At 36.4% G+C, this 19,207-nt stretch overlaps 1 protein-coding gene across 1 annotated transcript; it reads left to right on the top strand.

The window, feature by feature from the left end:
* Positions 1-7,521: 7,521 nt before the first annotated feature.
* Positions 7,522-18,771, top strand: LOC149028247 (COP1-interacting protein 7-like). The gene is given in 14 exon segments (XM_089169604.1): positions 7,522-7,994; positions 8,771-8,950; positions 10,511-10,631; positions 10,720-10,759; positions 11,042-11,094; positions 11,176-11,231; positions 12,321-12,473; positions 12,617-12,876; positions 13,499-14,526; positions 14,528-15,121; positions 15,292-16,227; positions 16,980-17,379; positions 17,708-17,773; positions 17,907-18,771. Coding segments are annotated over 14 exon segments (4,017 nt in total). The 5' UTR covers positions 7,522-7,935; the 3' UTR covers positions 17,978-18,771.
* Positions 18,772-19,207: the final 436 nt, after the last annotated feature.

The raw sequence follows: 19,207 nt of genomic DNA, 5'->3' as shown, positions 1-19,207 counted from the left end.
ATAGTGGTATTACTATATTAGGTCATAGGTTTAGCCTTTTTATGTCTCTGCAAGTCCAAAACCCATAAACCTCAATAAGGGTTTCTTGGGATTCCTTGAAACATTTTCATGCCTTAGCTTGCTGAAGCTTTTCATTGCATTTGTGAGGCGAAAATCAATGGGTGCCCACTCAAACCTCTGCTTCCCTTCACACAATGGTTTTGGTTTTCTTCGCATCAGATTATTCATGTTCTTTGGGTTAAAATATTGAGTTTTTTTTAATCTGCTCAAAGATTTGGGTTTTGATGTTCAAGTTGATTTATTGTGTGTTCTTGACAATGTCACTCTGTTCTTTGAAGGGAAAGTTTAGAATTTTAATTTCTCGGGTTAAACTTGGAGATATTCCTGAATGTATTAGCTGTGTTTCTGGGATTCTCTTTTTGACTTTTGAGCATAATGGGAACTGTTAGGCTTGCCTTGACTGACGTTACTCCTGCAGAAACTGTTAGTATTCCATTTCCGCAGCCCCACCACAGAAATGGAGAATTTGTTGGCAGAGAAAGCAATAAACAGTGATTCATGGGGTCCTGATGCTATCCATTTCTATACTTTCCCAGGTTTTATCTGGTGCTATTCAACTCCTGGTGGAAATAATTGAGTTAGGTGCTGTTTTAGTGATGAATTATGTCTATTGTTGTAATTGTTCTTCGTTTTGTCATTTTCATTTGAATTTTTGTCAATTACTTTTGTTTCAATCGATATGGATTGAAATTGGTGAAATAGAATGAAATTTCACCATAAAATTGAGTTATACAGAATTTGAAATGGGTTGATACTCAAAATTTCAAAGCATAATTGGTTGACAGTAAGATAATGGTTGCTTTTTGGTAAATCTAATTTGAAGGGATTTCTTACTCACCCATGGTCCTGAAGACTTTGTTGAAGAACTCCACGCTACAAAGGAAATCATTAAAGAGCTTGGAACATTCATACACATTGATGAAAGAGGGTTGTTCTTTGATCTTCACTTATTTCTAGTTGAGTTGAACACCCAAAGACCCAAGTCTAATGAGATCGTCTAGATCTAACCTTCGGCCTTAAGTCACTTCCCTGGCCCTCAAGCTTGAGCAAATTATTCTCATTGTTCTTGATTTTCTTTCCTTCATTGGTCTTCCATTTCTGACTCACTTCAGGTTAAATTAGGCTTCCTACATGCAAAAGAAATTGGAGAGATTACTGTAACCTCTTACAAGGAGGAGAGGTACTGAAAGAAACCCATTACAAAGCTCTCAAGGTGACTGAAGAGATCAAAGGTTTTGGGTATCATGTGGCTAGGTAACCCTTTGTGTTCAATGGTAATTCTGCTGCATATGTTACTTCTAATGTGAATATGTATATGCAATGATGCAATGCTTTATTCTATAATTAGTACATCATCTGATAATCAGAATAAACTTCTCTTGTCTCTGTGGTTAGCTATGCAACAGGTTGATTGTTCTATTCTTGTGTCCTTGGAAATGACTGATGATGCTTCATAGCATGCATTTCAAGGGCACTTTTACATGCTCTTCTAGGTACAGAAGTTAAATATTGAAAATCATTGATGTCTATCTTCCACAGCATAATAAATCATTCACTAGAATTTCAATATTCATAATGGAAGTCTTGACAATAGTGGACTAACAAAAATAGTGTGACTTTCAATTAATAAGATTATTTGGCAATACCATACATTCTTGTTCTCTAACAAACAACTAACATTAAATAATTATGTGAATAATTTAGTATTAATTTTGAATTGATTGAATTTGGTATCTTTATATGTAGTCTTTATCAGTGAAGCTATGATCTCATTTATTAGTGCATTTGACCATGATTTCAATAATGCACCGGATATGATGTTTGGTCACACATTAACAGGATCTTGGAATATTCTGATTGTTAAAAGGATGTTAGCTGTCAAGTTTTCAAACTAGGAAACAATGCAATATTTTATTTGATAAGCATTTCAATTCAAATAAATAGGCAATTCAGATCATTCTAATATCTGATATGGACATTTTAAACAGTTAATATATATAAGGAACTCATTTAATCCAGAAAGGACCTGTAATAGTGCTCTTGGTTGGCCTAAGCACAACCCATCTGTGAAAACTATGTAGTTAAATAGGGTGGTTTTCTCTTTTAGATTATCATCTGGTAACACAGGAGATGGGAAGAGAAGGAAGGGGGGGAAAGGTGTGGAATAATGAAAATTTAAACCTGAAATCTCCTTGATCTTACTATCTCTGTATAGCGTGTTAGAAGAATGTTTACTTGATCTTCTTGGTCAAATTTAACATTAGCATAGTATACAAAGCAAATATTACTTCTAGTAACTCAGAAAAAATGAGTGAGCATTTTTTGTTCATCTAGCAAATGACAAATAATCTCATCAGTTTTGTCTTTGTTTGCACTAATTAAACTTTGTTTGTTTCATTACAAAATTTGCTTACCATATATTAACTTTTCTTGGTACATCTGATTGAAATGTAGGGGTGAAATAAATTCAGAAAATGTTTTCAACCAGCCAGACAAGAAGTTATATAATCCATACAAGTAGAGTTGGTGACTAGGTTAACCCTTACGTGTCATCCTTTCTTCTGACCTTCACTTCATATGTTCCTATCCACCTTCAACTATCAGGACCTACTACTGATTAAATTAGCATATTCTAGTTAATATTCTTGTATGTTTCTATGTGACTTTCTATTAGATAAGTTTCTTAGTATGTTTTGTGTTTTTAAGCCTGTTGTTATGTCACTATCATGAGTTTTTTTTTTTGTTTTGGATTCTTTTTCACAGGAATGAATGTTGTTTACTGGCAAATCTTGACTACTTTCCATCGAACAAACTTTTCTTTACCCCACAACAAAATCCAAAGTAAGGGTTTCAACTTTCAACCCAGCAGGCAGGAGGATTTTTGTTCGCGGCTGTGCAGATATCCGCCACACAAGCACAAAAAATGGACACAATGAATGTTTAATTTAACAGTTAGACAATCAAAGTGAAAAAAATATTTGCAAATTACAATTTCAAATACTTGAAGTTTCTAAATCTACAAAACATATCCAAACTTTTGGGGGGGGGGTAAATCTTGATGCTTTTGTGTCTTAGTTGCAAAGCTAACCCTAACTAAATGCAGATCGCGTGTGTTACTTGTTGCTGGAGAATAAGGATGATGTATTGTTGGAGAAGAATAACAAGGACGGAGATAGGGAAGATAACAAGTATAACATTTTGTTCTAGTTGAACAAAGACCAAGAAAAAGCTTTGAGTTGCATTATGTGTCTATCAATGTATCTTCAATCAATTTGATGAATTGCTTATTTTGCTTGAATGGAAAGGGTGAAGAAAATCCTTTTTGTTGATATGTTTTGTGCCTAACTTATTCGATTGTTTGTCGAAATTGTTTTGTTTATAAATTGATGATCATTTGGCATTGAAATTTTTAATTGAAGCCAATCTATAGGCCACGGTTAGGGTTCTCTCGATCTAACTCTGTAGGCCACATTTAGGGTTCTCTCAATCTCATTTGCAAAGCTAACTCTGGCCTCCATTACTTCATCATGTCTTAGAATAGATTAATTTTCTTCATCTTCGTTGCAACCTTTGTTTTCTTTCATCTTTCTTATCTTGTCTTCCTTGTCTTGATGTCTGCTGGTGGTGAGATTGTGAAAACAAAGATCTATAATCAAAACTTGTCTCTTAGAATCTCTATCTCTAAAATGTTTGGAATCAAGATTGATCGCTATTTGTTCTCAACCAAATTGTCCAATTTAATCGGTCTGATTTTGATTTTTTTGAACCATAACCAAAAGAAAGAATCACAGATGAGAAGAAATATTTCAAAATTAAGTGATCTTCAATTCAAAATTCCAAATTATTAAAGAATTGTTGAAAGGCTCTCTTTTTTTGTCGAAGTCAAACAAGGGATGGCTCACCCATTTGATGGAATCACGGATGATATAAGTAACATGCTAACTAATTGCAGATGAACTTGCATGGAGAATGTGATTTTAAAAAACCAAAAATTAAATTAAATAAAATAAAAAATCCCAGAGAGAGATAGAGAGAATAAAACATGTAGTTTCGGTGCTTATTGAGAAAAGCATATAAAATGCTGAAAATACAGATGGTCTGATTTAAAAAAAACATGGTTTGGTGTTGTGCTAATTCATGAATATAAGAAATTTATATTGAGCCAACCAATTAAAGTATATTAATTAAAAAATATATAATAATAATAATAATAGGTGATATTAAAATTAAAGTGTTATAAAATTATTACCTTTTAATTCACTTCTTTGGCGACAACAAATTGCATCTATTTTATATTATCTTTTTCTTTTTCTATTTTCAACTAATGATACTTATGAGAGGGTCATATATACATAAAGCATCCAAGTGTAATTGATTCTCTTAGGGCCTGTTTGGTTACTTGAATTTGGAGATTTAAAAAATCTGGAGATTTCAAATCTATGGAGTCATGCTTCATAAAATTAACTATTTGGTTAGTTTGAATCTTTGAAATGAAATCTATAGATTTATCCTAAAAAACATTTATGGAGTCATGGTTTAAATATTTCACCTCATACCTATAAATTTAGGGTTGTTTGGATACTTGAGTCTGGAGATTTTAAAATTGTAGACATTTCAAATCTATAGATTTCAAATTTATGGAGTCATGGTTCCTAAAATTAATTGTTTGATTAACCTAAATTTTTGGAATGAAATTAGATTTATCATGAAAAAACATCTCTGGAGTCATGGTTCAAATGTTTAATACTTTTATAGATTACCCATAAATCTACAGATTCACGTTTTTAGTGTAAAAAAGTGAATCCCTAGATTTTATGAATCCAGAAATTCTCACAACCAAACGGAGTATAAATCTCTCATTTGTGAATCCAGAGATTTCAAATCTCTAGATTCATGTAACCAAACAGGCCCTTATGGGTTTCAGTGCTTATCCAATAAATCTTTTATGTAAAAAAGAACAAAATTTTCAATTTTATTATTTTTTCATTTTGAAGTTTATCCGAATTAATTTATATGCATTTCAACTACCTGGGTAGCTAAGCCCTTTTAATAAAGAGACTTAACTACATCAATAACTTTGCCTTTTAATAAATAAACTTTGCTATCAAACACAAAAAAATCTAAGGATTAGTTCAATTAGCAAACACCAACATTTAATTCAAATATCTTTATAGTTATTTTGTTTTAAAAAATTTAAGATTTTTTTATTGACGGGTGGGCCCACTCCGATCCAATAATCTGAGGTGGACCAATTAAGACCATTGAACGTAAACGGTCCGATTTGGAAGAGAGGTCTGGTGGGGACCTCAAGTTAACGAGCATATGGTTGGAAAATGGAAAACTCCAGAGATCACCGACAAAATATGTTATAATAGATTCCCTCTTGCCATGTTTGTCATTTTCAAAGAATTACAGTAGAGATATTATTGTAAATATCAAACAAATCTGAGGGTGTCGGTGTAATTCTATGAATTTAAGTGTATTCTCTCTTTTCTCTCACGTCCAATGAAAGGAAATCCCTGTTTCGCTGAGGAGTGAACGTCAGAGAAAAACCAAAAATGACATTTTTGTCATTTTCATAGACAAACATTTTTTTAATTTTTTTAGCTTAAAACTAAAACTTCTCTTCTTTATTAAATAACTCAGAAATTATTTTCATCAATAGTATTCATTGAATCTCGTGCCTACGCGTGGCTATTCAAAATAGGCTAGAATTAACATCTATATTGATCAATTCAATTGTTTGATTTTAATATTTAAGTTGTTGGTTGATCAGTAATACATAGAATGCATGTGTTAATGTGTGTCCGGATTCTAATTTGATAGTTAAAAATCCTTTCCATAGATAAAAGGGTACATAAATGATTTATAATTTGCAAGGCATTAAAACTATCTCTCAACAAAAACATGTTGGAATATGGTTGCATAGAAAAAATGCCCCTCGCTCTCTTCTCCACTCTGAATTTAACTTTCGAAAAAGCCTTTGGTACCATATTTACTTATAGAATTTACTAGCAAACAATCACATTTAGTACATACAAATATCTACATTCTTCAACAGAATTATTAATTTTCATAGTAGATGAATATTGCTTGCTTTAGTGTTATTGGAGAATAAAGATGACTTTATAAAAATAGAGAATAAAGATTGCCATTATTCATAGAACCAAAGCTCATTATGATAATATTTAAATTAATTTTATATTTACTATATATATATATTAAAATATCCATGTAAATCAAACAAAATTTCTTTAAAAAACTCCCACTCTTAATCGTAGTGTAGATCCTCTCTACCAATTGCCAGTCCTTCCATTCATACACTCATCTATATCGACAAATTTGTGTCAGACCAACTATGTGTTAGGGATAATGGATGCACAACTACGAACACAGAGAAGAATACAAGCAAAGCACACAAGAGGAATTTAATGTGATTTTACAAAATCATGCCTACATCCACCAGAGAGAAAATGAGTTCCACTATTTTCAGGAAACTATACACCACTCTCACACCTAAAAAGTGTTAACCTTTGCTTGTCCCCCATCCTTATCCTAAGGATGGATTCTTCAATCCCCTATAGGGATTGATTCTCCAATCTCCTACAAAGATTGATGTCTATAGGTTATCCCAAAGAGACTATTTATAGGGAAACCTAAAACTCTAATCACAATGTAATTATAATTTTACTCCAGTATTAGTAATTGACTCAAACCCTGTTTCAGTTACAAATACAACCAAAACTATAATTACATAGACCTACAGAATACAAGACACCTAAACCCAACACTATGAGAGTAGGAGGTTAAGAGATAACGTGACTAGTTGGAGAGGATCTGAACTCCCTCAATCTTAATATGTGCATAAAAAGGTGCACTCCGATGTATGGATATCAAATTGAATCAACCCATAAGTTAAAATGTTTGACTCAACTAATTCTATCAGCTTCAGAGGTTCTAACATAATATTCAAGGACCACTACAAAGGCATCGTGGTACATATGTTATGTGACTAATACGTATTGACGCTAGATTGGGTAGCCTTTTTGGATAAGTTGGTTCTTTCAAAGTTCTTCATTGGCGTGTGAACAAATAGCCAAACAGACCTTAAAGGACTTAGGTGGGAAGCCCCAATTTGTTGAGTACGTTAGCGGTTAGTGTATTTGGCTACTAAAATACATTCTGTAGTGACACTGTAACTACCTGAGGATTGTTTTTTCCTTTTCTTCAATTTCCCAACTACCTTCTTTCGTGGCATGCCATGCAATACAGTTGAACTTTTAGGGACATTTGTGGTAATACAAAGAAATACAACGATACGATTACTTGTACAGCCAATATACGTTTGGACTCTCAAGACCCTGAGCCCTTCACGGGCTTTTATCGGCGAATGGGATTTTTACTTGCCCAAACTACCCTTCTCCCTGTCTTTGTCGATTTCAGTGAAGTGGAACTATTGAGCCACACTGACTTTTGTCTCCAGGTTTCTGGTCAGAAATCGGAATCCAAGAAAACCCCTCTCTCTCTCTCTGCCAAATTTTTTTATGTGAATTTGTTTATTATATTTTCGTCCGCCATTAAAGGAACTTTCACTGGTATTTGAAGCCTTAGTTCAGGTTCTGCTACTCACTTTTCCTTACTGGAGGAAAAGGCAACTCTTCCGGACTTGCTTCTGGAAAAGCAACATTTCCAGCTTTTGGATCTATTAATTGTAGAGTTAGAAGATTAAAAGTTCTTCTTCTTCTTTCTTCTTTATTTTCCCCCCTTTCTTTCTCTTTATCTTTTTGGATCCCATTTATGTTTCGTGTATTTCTTTGTAAATAAATCTAGTTGTTTTTTCACGCCTTCTGAGCTGTTTCGGCGGTGTTTGACACGATGAAGTCGACAACTCTGCTTGATTCTGTGGTGTTTCAGCTCACTCCTACTCGAACCAGGTAATTTATTTTGATCAGTGATTACTCCTCCTTCTCTTGATTTGTTTTAAACAGTCATTGGAGAAACCAGGAAGCTTCGAGGTTTAAAAATCATTATTGTGTCTGCCTACTCTGCGTTTGATCGGAAAATGCTCAGTTTTGCCCTCCCCTGTTTGTTGGTTTGATATTTGAGATGTAGTGAAGTTGTGTAAACTGAATCAATAATATGTACACCGTCACTTTTAGTTCTAATTCTTGAATGTATTTTTTTAAAAACAAAAAATCTTACTTCGTATTAATTTATTGTTATTCAATTTCGAGTGAATCATAGGTTTTGATGTCCTAAATGTCTATTTCTCCTTGTACTTTTCTTTTGTGGTGTTTATCCGCCCTTCAAGTCACAGCTCTCTTCCAGAGGGTAGGAACGTGTAAGATAAAAAGGGAACATCATGAACTTTGAAATGCTTGTCAAAATTTTAATTTTAGCTAGCTACAAAACAGAATTCTTGGTTGAGATTTGCATTTGACTTTTAGACTGCAGGTGATCTTGAACCTTTTGGATCTGAAGTATGTTTTGAAATGTTTTTGGTTTTGGTTTTGCACGTATAATGAATTGTGTGTCTCAATGTGCCTGCTCTGAACGGCCTTTTCAATTTTGCAAATGAAAAAAATACACTTTCAGATAGTCTTTAGCTGTCAGCAACGTCAAATTTATCAGCATGCTTTTTTTTTTTTTTTTTATATTTTATCCGCTATTGTAAGTTCTAATGAAGGACTGCTTTTCCCCTTTTTACCAGGTTTGATTTGGTCATCATTGCCAATGGCAAGACAGAGAAAATTGCGTCAGGATTGCTGAACCCATTTATTGACCACTTAAAGATAGCCCGGGAACAGATAGCTAAGGGAGGTTATTCTATTACTCTTGAACCAAAGTCTGGAAGTGATACAACATGGTTCTCAAAGGGCACCATGGAGAGGTGAGTCAGATGGTGTTTCATTAGCAATGCAATCATTTCTTCTTTTACATATTTCTGTAACTCATAATTGGAATTAACAACTGAACCACTAAATTGATTTGACTGAGGATTGGTAATGGAATTATTGGTGATTTTTGTCAAAACTCAGCCAAGTTTAAGCAGATATGTAGGGATTGCTGACCAATCCAGTTGCATTTTGTTTCTAGTTCTCTTCCAATGCATATTGCAGGGAAAAAATTTCTAAGAAGTTGAGCAGGGATTTTTTTCCTTTGGGTTGGGGGGGGGGATGATGGTGGTTTAGGAAGGATGCATTAATTATGTTTATTTGGGTATCTTTTGGTCGAGTTGATTTGAGATGGATGTTTATTTGGAATTGATTGTACTGAACTTTGCCTTTAAGTGAATCTACAACGACAAGAAGAAGTGTTGTCCCAACTAAGTGGGGTCAGCTATGTGGATCATTACTTTCCAATCAATTCTATCTGAGGCTGTCGTAGATACAAGGCATAAGCTATGCATATCCTTTCTCACTGCTTTTCCTAAGGTTATTTTTGATTTGTCCCTAGTTTAAGTGAATCTGACATGAGTGTAGTAGTTAGTAATTGGCTCTTTCATCGTAGTGGTTTGGACTTTTTGTAGGATTTGAGAATGCTTAAAAGAGTTGTGGAAGAATAAAGAATCCCCCAGGATAAAAAAGGAACCTATTCCAGTATGACAATTAAAATAATGTTTATGGGGTTTCTTTAGGATCTGTTAAGTAATAGCCGAGTTACTTTCCGGGCACCACTCACTTTTTAGACTCAAATTTTTTTTTTGTTGTTGTTTTTTCTTTTCTTCTTTTTTTTTTTTAAAATTTAGATTTTTTTAATTTTATATATATGTGTGTGTGTGGTCTGATGGAAATCTGGAAAAGCAAGTTCCCTTGGTGCCTTAGAAAGAAAGCTTTAAACAGCACCATTTGCCAAAGCCTATATCCGTAGTTTGGGATTTCAGTAGTATGAAAATCATCTGTGAAAATTCAAATAGGTTGACAGGTTCCTGCTTCCACTTGTCACCTTTTTACCCTTTAGATGGAAACACCATTGAATATCTTTTAAGAAATTTTTTTGATTTGGTGATATTATGGATGCAAAAATGTATTTGTTTGCCACCATTTTATCCTTGTCTTGAAAATGCCAAAAAGTTTAGAGGGAGAAGATTAAAAGCTGGCTCATGCTTGAACTCGTAGTCTGTTGTTCCTGCCCTCCAGTACATCATTAGATCTCCCAGGAAGTTCAAATATTATAAGCTTTGTGGCTTGGTTGGTTGCTGGTGCTGTATATTTGCAGGTTGCAGCAAATATCTGATCATTAGCTGCTGGGTATACTTTTGTGTTTCTTTCATGTTTTTGTTGATTATTGATCCAATGTTGAGCTTGCTGCTCCATCAGGTGGGTATTCCTGGTTGCAACTAATAGAGTTGCCAATTTGCCATTTAATAACGCTTGTGCATAAATTGAATTACTTAACTGATTCTTCTAACCAGAGCGTGACATATCAACTAATGTATGTTGTAACTCAGGTTTGTCCGGTTTGTGAGCAATCCGGAAGTCTTGGAACGAGTGAATACTATAGAATCAGAAATCCTACAGATTGAGGAGGGTATTGCCATTCAGAGTAATGAAAATCTGGGATTGAGCAGTGTAAGTAAATTCTAATGCACGTTTCATTATTGCATGATCAATATGCTTTAGTGCTTTAGTAAAATTTTCTCTTTTCCTTGTGCTGCAGGCAGAAGACCATCAAATCAGGTCTGCAGAACAAATTGAAGGTATTCTATATGTTTCTAGATTTATGATATTCCTTTTCCTTTTCCTTCTTTTTTTTTTTTTTTTGGGGGGGGGGGGGGGTTGGAGTTGGAATGTTAAATTGGACTCATTCTTTCATCTGTCTATGGCTGAGATTATTCTGAAGCTTCTTACATTTGCCATTTTGTTTCACAGTTCCTGTTTTCAACTGTATGTAGTTCACAAGAATAGCCTTATATTTTCAATGTTTCTTATGGATTTCCTTCACCCTATCATTCATTGCCATATTGTGTGCTTCTGAACAGGTAGCAAGTTCGTACCTGATGTCAATGCAGAGAAAGCGATAGTCCTTTACCAGGTATTTTTCATTCTATGTGCCTCATGATACAAGGGAATTCTTGGAAATTTACTGAAGCTAGTTTTCTGCGTGCTATGGCAGCCAGGATCGCTTCCACCTGAATCAAATGGAACCACAGTGCAGGAGGAAAGTTCCAAGTATGGCACCCTGGGTCTTATGTGGTGCTTGCAATTTCACCTAAAGAAACTTTTTCACACTCCAATTTATTGAATTTGCTGAGTTGTAAATAGTGGTAGTTTTATGTCATTAATATAGGCCACATTTGAGTATAAATGATTTGGTAACTAAACCTTCTGGAGTTGCATGATCCTTTTTGTTTTCCTCTTTCTCTCTACACTCCATCCTAATATGAGATGCAATTGTTTAAAGGAAAAAAACAATATCACACGACTGTTTCTATGCTTTAGTCTTGAACACATGCCAAATATTACTTTTGACCATGTAGCATCCCATTTATTGGCATACTTCCTTTTAATTTCATTTGTAAATTTCTTTTTAGAAAAGCTTCAATTTTTCAATGGAATTTTCTGAGAAGTGATAATTATTCCACCGCTTAGCCAACACTATTTTAACTGAAACTTGACAGGTGAGCAGGGGCATATGGGGACTACATGTCCTAAAAATTGCTGCAATGTGGCCAATAATAGTGCCAGAGTAGAAACCTTATCCAAAAGAGGGAGAGAGATTTCTCTTTCTTTTTTTTTTTTTTTTGGGGGGGGGGGTGAGAGTGTGCAATGTTTACAGAATGGATGGTGGTCAGGTGCTTTGTTGCTGTAGTACCTACGCAGTAAATTCATGTTGTGTAAATAGGGTTACTTTTGATTTGATAGGCAGACTTTGTGTAAAATAATGAACTATTTTCCCTTTGTCTATGAAGATGAGAGGGTCTTCTAGTTCTTCTTGCTAGTGGTGGTGATAATGGCTGCCACTGCAAACTTTCTGGCACTAGTGTAGCAGCTACTGCTTCTTCACCCTATTTTTCCTCTCATTTTTCCGTCCTTTTGCTTTTTCTCCTCATTTCCTCAATTTTATTCCCTTCATTTTCCCCTGTTTTCTGTCTGGTTACCTTGAACAGTATGATGACTAGTTGCCTAGGCAACACCTTAACAACTGTCATAGTTGTATTCTTTGATAATTATTAGGCATTAAGATACTTTTCACCTATTGTGGCTGCCATCCACACATTCTTTGGGGATCATGTAATTTGATTTAGTAATTCTTTTCAGAGTCAAGCTCCTGAAAGTACTGGAGACTCGCAAAACTGTGCTGCAGAAAGAACAAGGAATGGCTTTTGCACGTGCTGCAGCTGCAGGTTTTGAAATGGACAACATGGCACCTTTGGTATCATTTGCAGAGTCCTTTGGGGCATCACGTCTGAGGTGAGTAATATTCAATGGCAATGGCCATTTCATTAGGAAGTCTTGCTAATGTCAGATAGTGATACGGTTGGCTGATTAACAATTACTGATAATAATTTGTTTTGAAGTTTGTCCTGATGAATTCCAGTTTTTCCTTGCAATAGGGAAGCATGCATAAGGTTTATGGAGCTGTGGAAGGAGAAGCATGAAACTGGTCAATGGCTTGATATTGAAGCAGCTGAAACAATGTCTAGCCAATCAGATCTGTCTTCCATGAATACATCTGGCATTATGCTTCCCAGTGAGATCAAGAAACAAAAGGAATTTAGTGAAGCATGGCATGAATCCTGTGGCATGTTGGGCGGAGAAAGCAATGGAAAAGTAAATAGTGCTGATGCAGATATGAGTTCACATCAAAATGGAGGTAGGTTTAGTTTATGCCCAAGGATTTTTCTTTACAATACAGCTTATGGATAGAATACAAGTGTGTATTCTGCTTAATCAAGCATAAGGAACAAAGAAGTAAATCCCAATTCTACAGAGTATGCCAGTCTTAAGCAATTATCATTGCCAAAACCACCAACCAGTAGGAGGATGATCTATTTGTACTAGTTAGGTGACCATGAAACACTTCACTCCATGGCTCAAAGCAACCGAGGATAGATCAGAAAGAAGAAAAGGAGTTCCTCAGAGAGAGAGAACATACCCAATGCACAAGGGTCCTGCCACTGTGCGGTCTTGGGAAAGTTATAAAACTATTTGAGAGAGACAGAGAGAAAGAGGTGGGCACGTACTCAGTGCATGAGGCTTCCACCACTTGGGAATCTGGGAGTCCTAAAATCATTCCCAGTTTTCTATCAGTTATATTTTCTAAATGCAAACTAAAGCTCTTTTGTTTAAGCAAAGTATAAGCTGGTTCTAATGCAATAGTTCTGTAACAAACTTTGCACATGAACCTTTTTATTTTTTGTGTTCTTATAAATGATCAGTACCTTTGTTTCTGTGGACTGAATTTAAGTATTTCTTCACCCTTTCATCAAGCACAGATAAGAAGCCTCTCATGGATCCACAATTTCCATTGCCTCAGCATGAATATTTTCAAGGACAATTCCAGCAGCCTATGTTTCCTCACTGGCCTATTCATTCTCCAGCTGGTGCACCACCAGTCTTCCAAGGATATCCCATGCAAGGCATGCCTTACTATCAGAATTATCCAGGAAATGGCCCATTCTTCCCACCACCCTATCCTTCTCCAGGGGAAGATCCTAGATTCAGTGCTGCCCGAAGGAACGGACAGGAAAGGCATTCCATGGACAGTAAAGACAGCAAAACTGAATCAGAGAGGGAGATGAGTGGTTCCCATAAACAATCACTGGATGGCTCTGAATTGGAGAAGGAAGGTTCTCAATTTCTCGAGTCACGCAGAAAGGCTGGTCGATCAGGTAAAAGACAATCAGGCATGGTTGTCATTCGGAACATCAATTATGTTACATCAAACAGGAAGAATTCATCAGGAAGTGAATTGAATTCAGCTTCTGAGCCTGAAAGTGATGAGGAACTTGGGGATGTACAGATTGATGCTGTGTATGAGAAGCATAAGAATCATACAAGATCTTCAAAAAGTAAAGGAAGCCACACAAAGTCGATTGATACCCAGGATTCATGTGATAAAGATGAGATACAGTATGGACAGGGAGCAGATGGGGGACACTGGCAAGCATTTCAGAACTGTTTACTGAGAGATGATGATGAAAATACACATAAAAGTGTGGTCAATGAAGGCATGTTTGCAATGGAAAAAGAGTCTCAAGTTAGGAGAAGGCAATCTACAGTTGCAGATCCTATAGTTCCTGGTGGACAAGATTCTGGAGAAGTTCAAGAAGGAAGGATGACTGAAATTGATACAATCAGTGCCAAGCTGACACGTCTGTTGGAGCTAGAAAATGAGGAGTTGCTACTTTCTAAAGGACAGTTACCTGATGGAGGAGTCAGAGATGGGAAAGTTGACGTACAGTTGACGGAGATAGAAGGTGGAAGGCGACCACATAGGACTTCTGATGATGATTTTATGATATTATGCACGAGAAAATCAATCAGGGGTTACAAATTCTTTCTCAGATCCACTGTCTGGAAATGGATTTGGGCATCCAGCAAATAACTTGGAGAGGAGCTCATCACATATGGTAACTGATGAATCTTTTATAGTTCCTCTCAGGGCAAACTCAGCAGATCAGGTTGGAACCAATAGCAGAATGGCCATCGATATTGATTCTGAGCTACCGTCTGCACTGCAGAAGACAGAAGACTTGTCTGGTAGGATTGTGGACCAACTCAGATATGAGCCAGATGATTTAAGCTTGATGCCTGAGCGCAGCACAGAGAGGGAAACTATTGGTTATGACCCTGCAATGGATTATGAAATGCAAGTGCATACTGAAGATACTTTAAAGAACAGAAAGAAGGAAGAGAATGTGACTAAGGTTGGTTCAAAAAAGTCGGACAAGGATAAAAATTCCAAAGTTACAAGAGATGGTTTGGAGAGGAGGAAGATGGATGCAGCAATTAGAAAAGGGAAGCCATCAAAATCTAGTCCTTTGATTGAAGCACAAGCACGAGCTGAAAGACTACGGGCCTTCAAAGCTGACCTTCAGAAAGAGAAGAAAGCAAAGGTATTTTTCTCCTTGTTCATTTTCAACCAACGCTGAACAAAGTGCCTATGTTTTCCAGAATGTATGCTACCATTCCCAATTGCTTATTTACCCAAATAAGTGGTTATCATCCTGTTTATTGCCTTTGGCCATTTTGTTGACTATGGTGCTTCATTGTTGTGAAATTTCAGCAAGAGGAAGAGGTACGGAGATTGGAAGCTTTGAAGAGAGAAAGGCAAAAGAGGATTGCAGCACGAGGAAGTTCTGGCCCTGCTTCAACACCATTATCTTCTCAGCCATCCAGATCAGGGTTGCCAATGATGCTCTCCCCAAGTGCTCAGAGATCAAAGTTTAGCGACTCTGACCCTGCACCAGTATCACCTCTTCAAAGGTTGCCTATCAGAACTGCTTCTGTTGGTTCCAGTGATTTGCAGAAAATCACTAAAATTAGCAGATTAAGTAGTGGTCCTCTAGGGGGAAATGGGTTAAGCCAATCATTGTCATCACTACCTGAGCTGAAAAAAGAGATAGATGGCAGCACCTCTGAATCAAAGACCACTACAATGAAATCAAGGAGATTATCAGACCACAAAACAAGCAATGGTCATGTTCCTTCAGTAAAGTCACGAAGTGCTGAGCCAGTATCAAAGCCAAAATCATCTAATGGGCCTGAGATAAAGAAGATCTCTGCAATTATGAGCCTTGACAAAACTAAGGCTGCTACTCTTCCAGGACTTAAGACTCGAACCTCAAAAGGCCCTCCAGAAGTAGACCAGAATAAATCAGCAGCAAAAGAAACAAAACAGAAAGGTAATCTAAACAAGTCTTCTGCATCTTCAGAAGACACCATACCAAAGAGCAATAATAAAACTGTCCATCGTAGCAGCGTAGACGAAAATCCAATTATTGAGAAGACTGTTGTGATGCTTGAACCTGAGGTACTCCCCAATCCTGTGGCACCTTCATCCATAGAGAGGATGGAAATGAAAACAGGAACATATGCTGAAGATAAAGCTGGAGAAAAGACAGAGGTGGTTTCAGAGTATGCTGCCATCCATGCTCCAGTTTTGCCACTTAATGAAGATTCCAATGAATGTTACTTAGGCGAGAGGTCAGATTTTTCTGGGGTAAGCTCGTGCTTTATTTATATTACTGTTTCAAAGTCTATATACTCTTTTAAAAGCATCTCTCTGTTGCATAACAATCACCTAATTTTTTATGTCGTGGCATATTTATATTTAAAAATATTCCCATAGTGAGGTCACAGGATTTTCTATTCCTGACTTGGGTACGTTCAACAGATGATATCATACTTGAAATCATAACCTAACTTTTCTGTTGGCCGCAAGGATCTGTAATGCTGTCCTACTCGTTCCACAGTCATGCCATTTCTCCAAACAAAATTTCTCTTTGCCATGACAATGAGTTTTGTTTGTGTGTGGGGTCCCTTAATTATTATTTACTTTCCGAAGAGGTGGGCAGAGGGAGATTCAGTGTTATATGCAAATCTAGTTTAGGTATTATGTTTTCTTAATTCCCTGCTTACGTTTGGATTTTTCACATGGAAAAGAGAATTACTATCTCTTACTAAGATTGGTGTTATGTATGTTTTTAAGCTTGGTATGAATCAATGATATTTGCCCAAATGAGCCTGTGTCCTATACTCCTATTCATGCTGTGCTGTTTTTGAAGTCCTATATTTGTTATTTGAAGATTAAATCAGAGTCTGTGTGCCAAATCCTAGTCAGATGATATATTTGTATGTACCTATTGAACCTTGTTTGAGGAAGTTTGGCAACCACTCTATAAATTACTTTAGCTTGGTATTACCTGTAATATTCTCTGTTGTCTGAACCAAGTCATACTATTTGATGCTCAGGTGACAAATGGAATGGAGGAATTACCAAAGGTTTTGAGTATCTGTATTGCTGAAAAGCCATACCAGGTCCCGTGTGATCAAGCTTTATCATTGGAAGATCCATGCACTACAAATTTGGAGTTCAGCAAGGATCCAGCAACAACTTCAGCAATGGAAGCGACAAGCATGGAGACTACCGAGGCCCTGGTGTCTGGTTTGACAGTCCTAAACTCTTCAGAGACGAACCCAGAAGCCTTGGAGAAGCCTCGGAGAAAGGAATCTAAAGGGTTTAAAAGGCTGTTGATGTTTGGGAGGAAAAACCACAGTTCAACTGCAGCTGAGTGCAATGTTGAATCAGATAAATTTAGCACAGATGGCTCTGAGGTGGACCATGATCCAACAAATGCTGCTTCTGATGAAGGTACATAAACTTCATTGGAGTGGAGAACAGTATTGTTGATTTTTCCACTTTCAAACTTTAGCAAAATGGTGCCAGTTGATGTCTATCTTGGCTTATTCAACTTTAGTTAGTCCTAAAACTCATGACCCCTCTTTCTGAGCTTTGAACTTTAGGCTTATTCATCAATTTGAAGTACCCAGTTAGCTAGTTAGTAAAACTGACTTGGCTAAATGAAACTGGGGAGACTGAATTAGAAATGAGTAAGATGACATTTAAAAAGTTAAATTAGTTTATACTCTCTCATCAGTGCAATCCATGGGCTGACATTTTCTATCTTCTAAATTTTTAGCCAATATGCTGAAGAACCTCATCTCTCAAGACGAAACACCAAAGGCACTCACTACTCCACAGAAGGGTGAGAACTGTTTTGCATTTTCTATGCCTGGACAATTGGTCCATGTGTTTATATGTAGCAGAAAGAAAAACAAATAGATTTTGGTGTTAATTTGGGGTTTGACATTACAATTTTTTTTATTTCCTTGCAACAGTTTCTAGACCATTCTCTTTGCTGTCACCATTTCGGAGCAGCAAGAACCGTGAAAAGAAGCTGACAACATGATGATAAGATGCCGGAAGTTATGTAGGTGGCGAAGTGGATTGATTCTGGTTCTTCCCCATTTTGTTAAATTGCATCTGCCCAGGAGAAAAATGTAGCTATAGATGTTTTTAGTTGATTGCTTTCCACATGTATTGCTGAAAAACTGGGTATTTTGTCCATTCAATTTCATGAATGCCCGAGTGTGAATTGTTCTGCTGCTTGTCTATTGGTGTGTCTTGCTTCTATGAACAGTACTTTGTACTTGGTCTGCGAATCTCATCTTTTATAATTGCTAATTACTCTGGCAGATAATGTTGCTCACGCATTAGGGATTGGTTCCAGTGAATCGACCTCCTGCCTGTTCAGGTAAATGTAAATCACCATCAGAAAAAACAATTGAATGAAATTCTTTTGGTTGAACGGATCAAGGTTCTGCATGCTTGATTGTATGGACAGAGAAATGTTTCTGAGCTGTAGCATTTGCATAGGGTTGTGCCATTGAACCGGAGTCAATTGTGTGAGTCTGACGATGAAGGATTCCAATCCAGTGATGTCTAGGTTGTCTTTGAAATTCGTTAATTTTCCTTTAATGGAAACAATAAAGCCAATTAAAGCCAAATGTTGCTATATGCAAAATCAAATTAATGTTCCGACCAACCAAATTAGGATATGGCACCGCCAAAGAAGAAAGGTAAAAATTTGAAAAGCAGGGAACACAACATTTTAACAATCACAGGTTTCTTCTGTCCTCTGCAAGGTTCAGGGCACAAAGTTTTCACCGGGAATTCCAATAATCAGGAAAACACTCTTTTTAGAACCAGAACAACTGTAGGTGTTCCAAATACCCTAAAATTTAGATTCTGGTTGCTAACACCTCTCCAAAAAGAAATTTAAAGAGAAAGAAAAGGAGGTAGGGAAGATGCTGGTCTGGATATCAGATAGAGAGGGTAGTTGCTGCATCTCAATTTCTCTGAAGTGGTACGTAGCTCCTCAACCACGCTTGACTTTTTTTCTTTTCAACAAAGACAATGTCTTTTTTTTGTTGGGAAATAAGTAAAGAGAATGTCAAAGCTTCACATATTGCTCATGTCTGAAATTTGGCCCAAACCTGATCATATGTTCCATCTTGTATTAAGTAAATTCTTATATTTGTTCATCTTGTGTTTTTCTTTGGGGGTTGGGAATTTGTCCAAGTTGGAGTTGCTTCAAACTTAACACATCAGAATGGGAAGATCAGCCTGGCCTCCTGCC

Source organism: Hakea prostrata, chromosome 1 (genome assembly GCF_041222555.1).
Source record: "Hakea prostrata isolate BN-2017 chromosome 1, UWA_Hpros_2, whole genome shotgun sequence".
NCBI classification, from domain to species: domain Eukaryota; kingdom Viridiplantae; phylum Streptophyta; class Magnoliopsida; order Proteales; family Proteaceae; genus Hakea; species Hakea prostrata.
The sequence above is the reverse complement of the archived record's forward strand: the minus strand, read 5'-3'. Positions and strand labels throughout refer to the sequence as shown.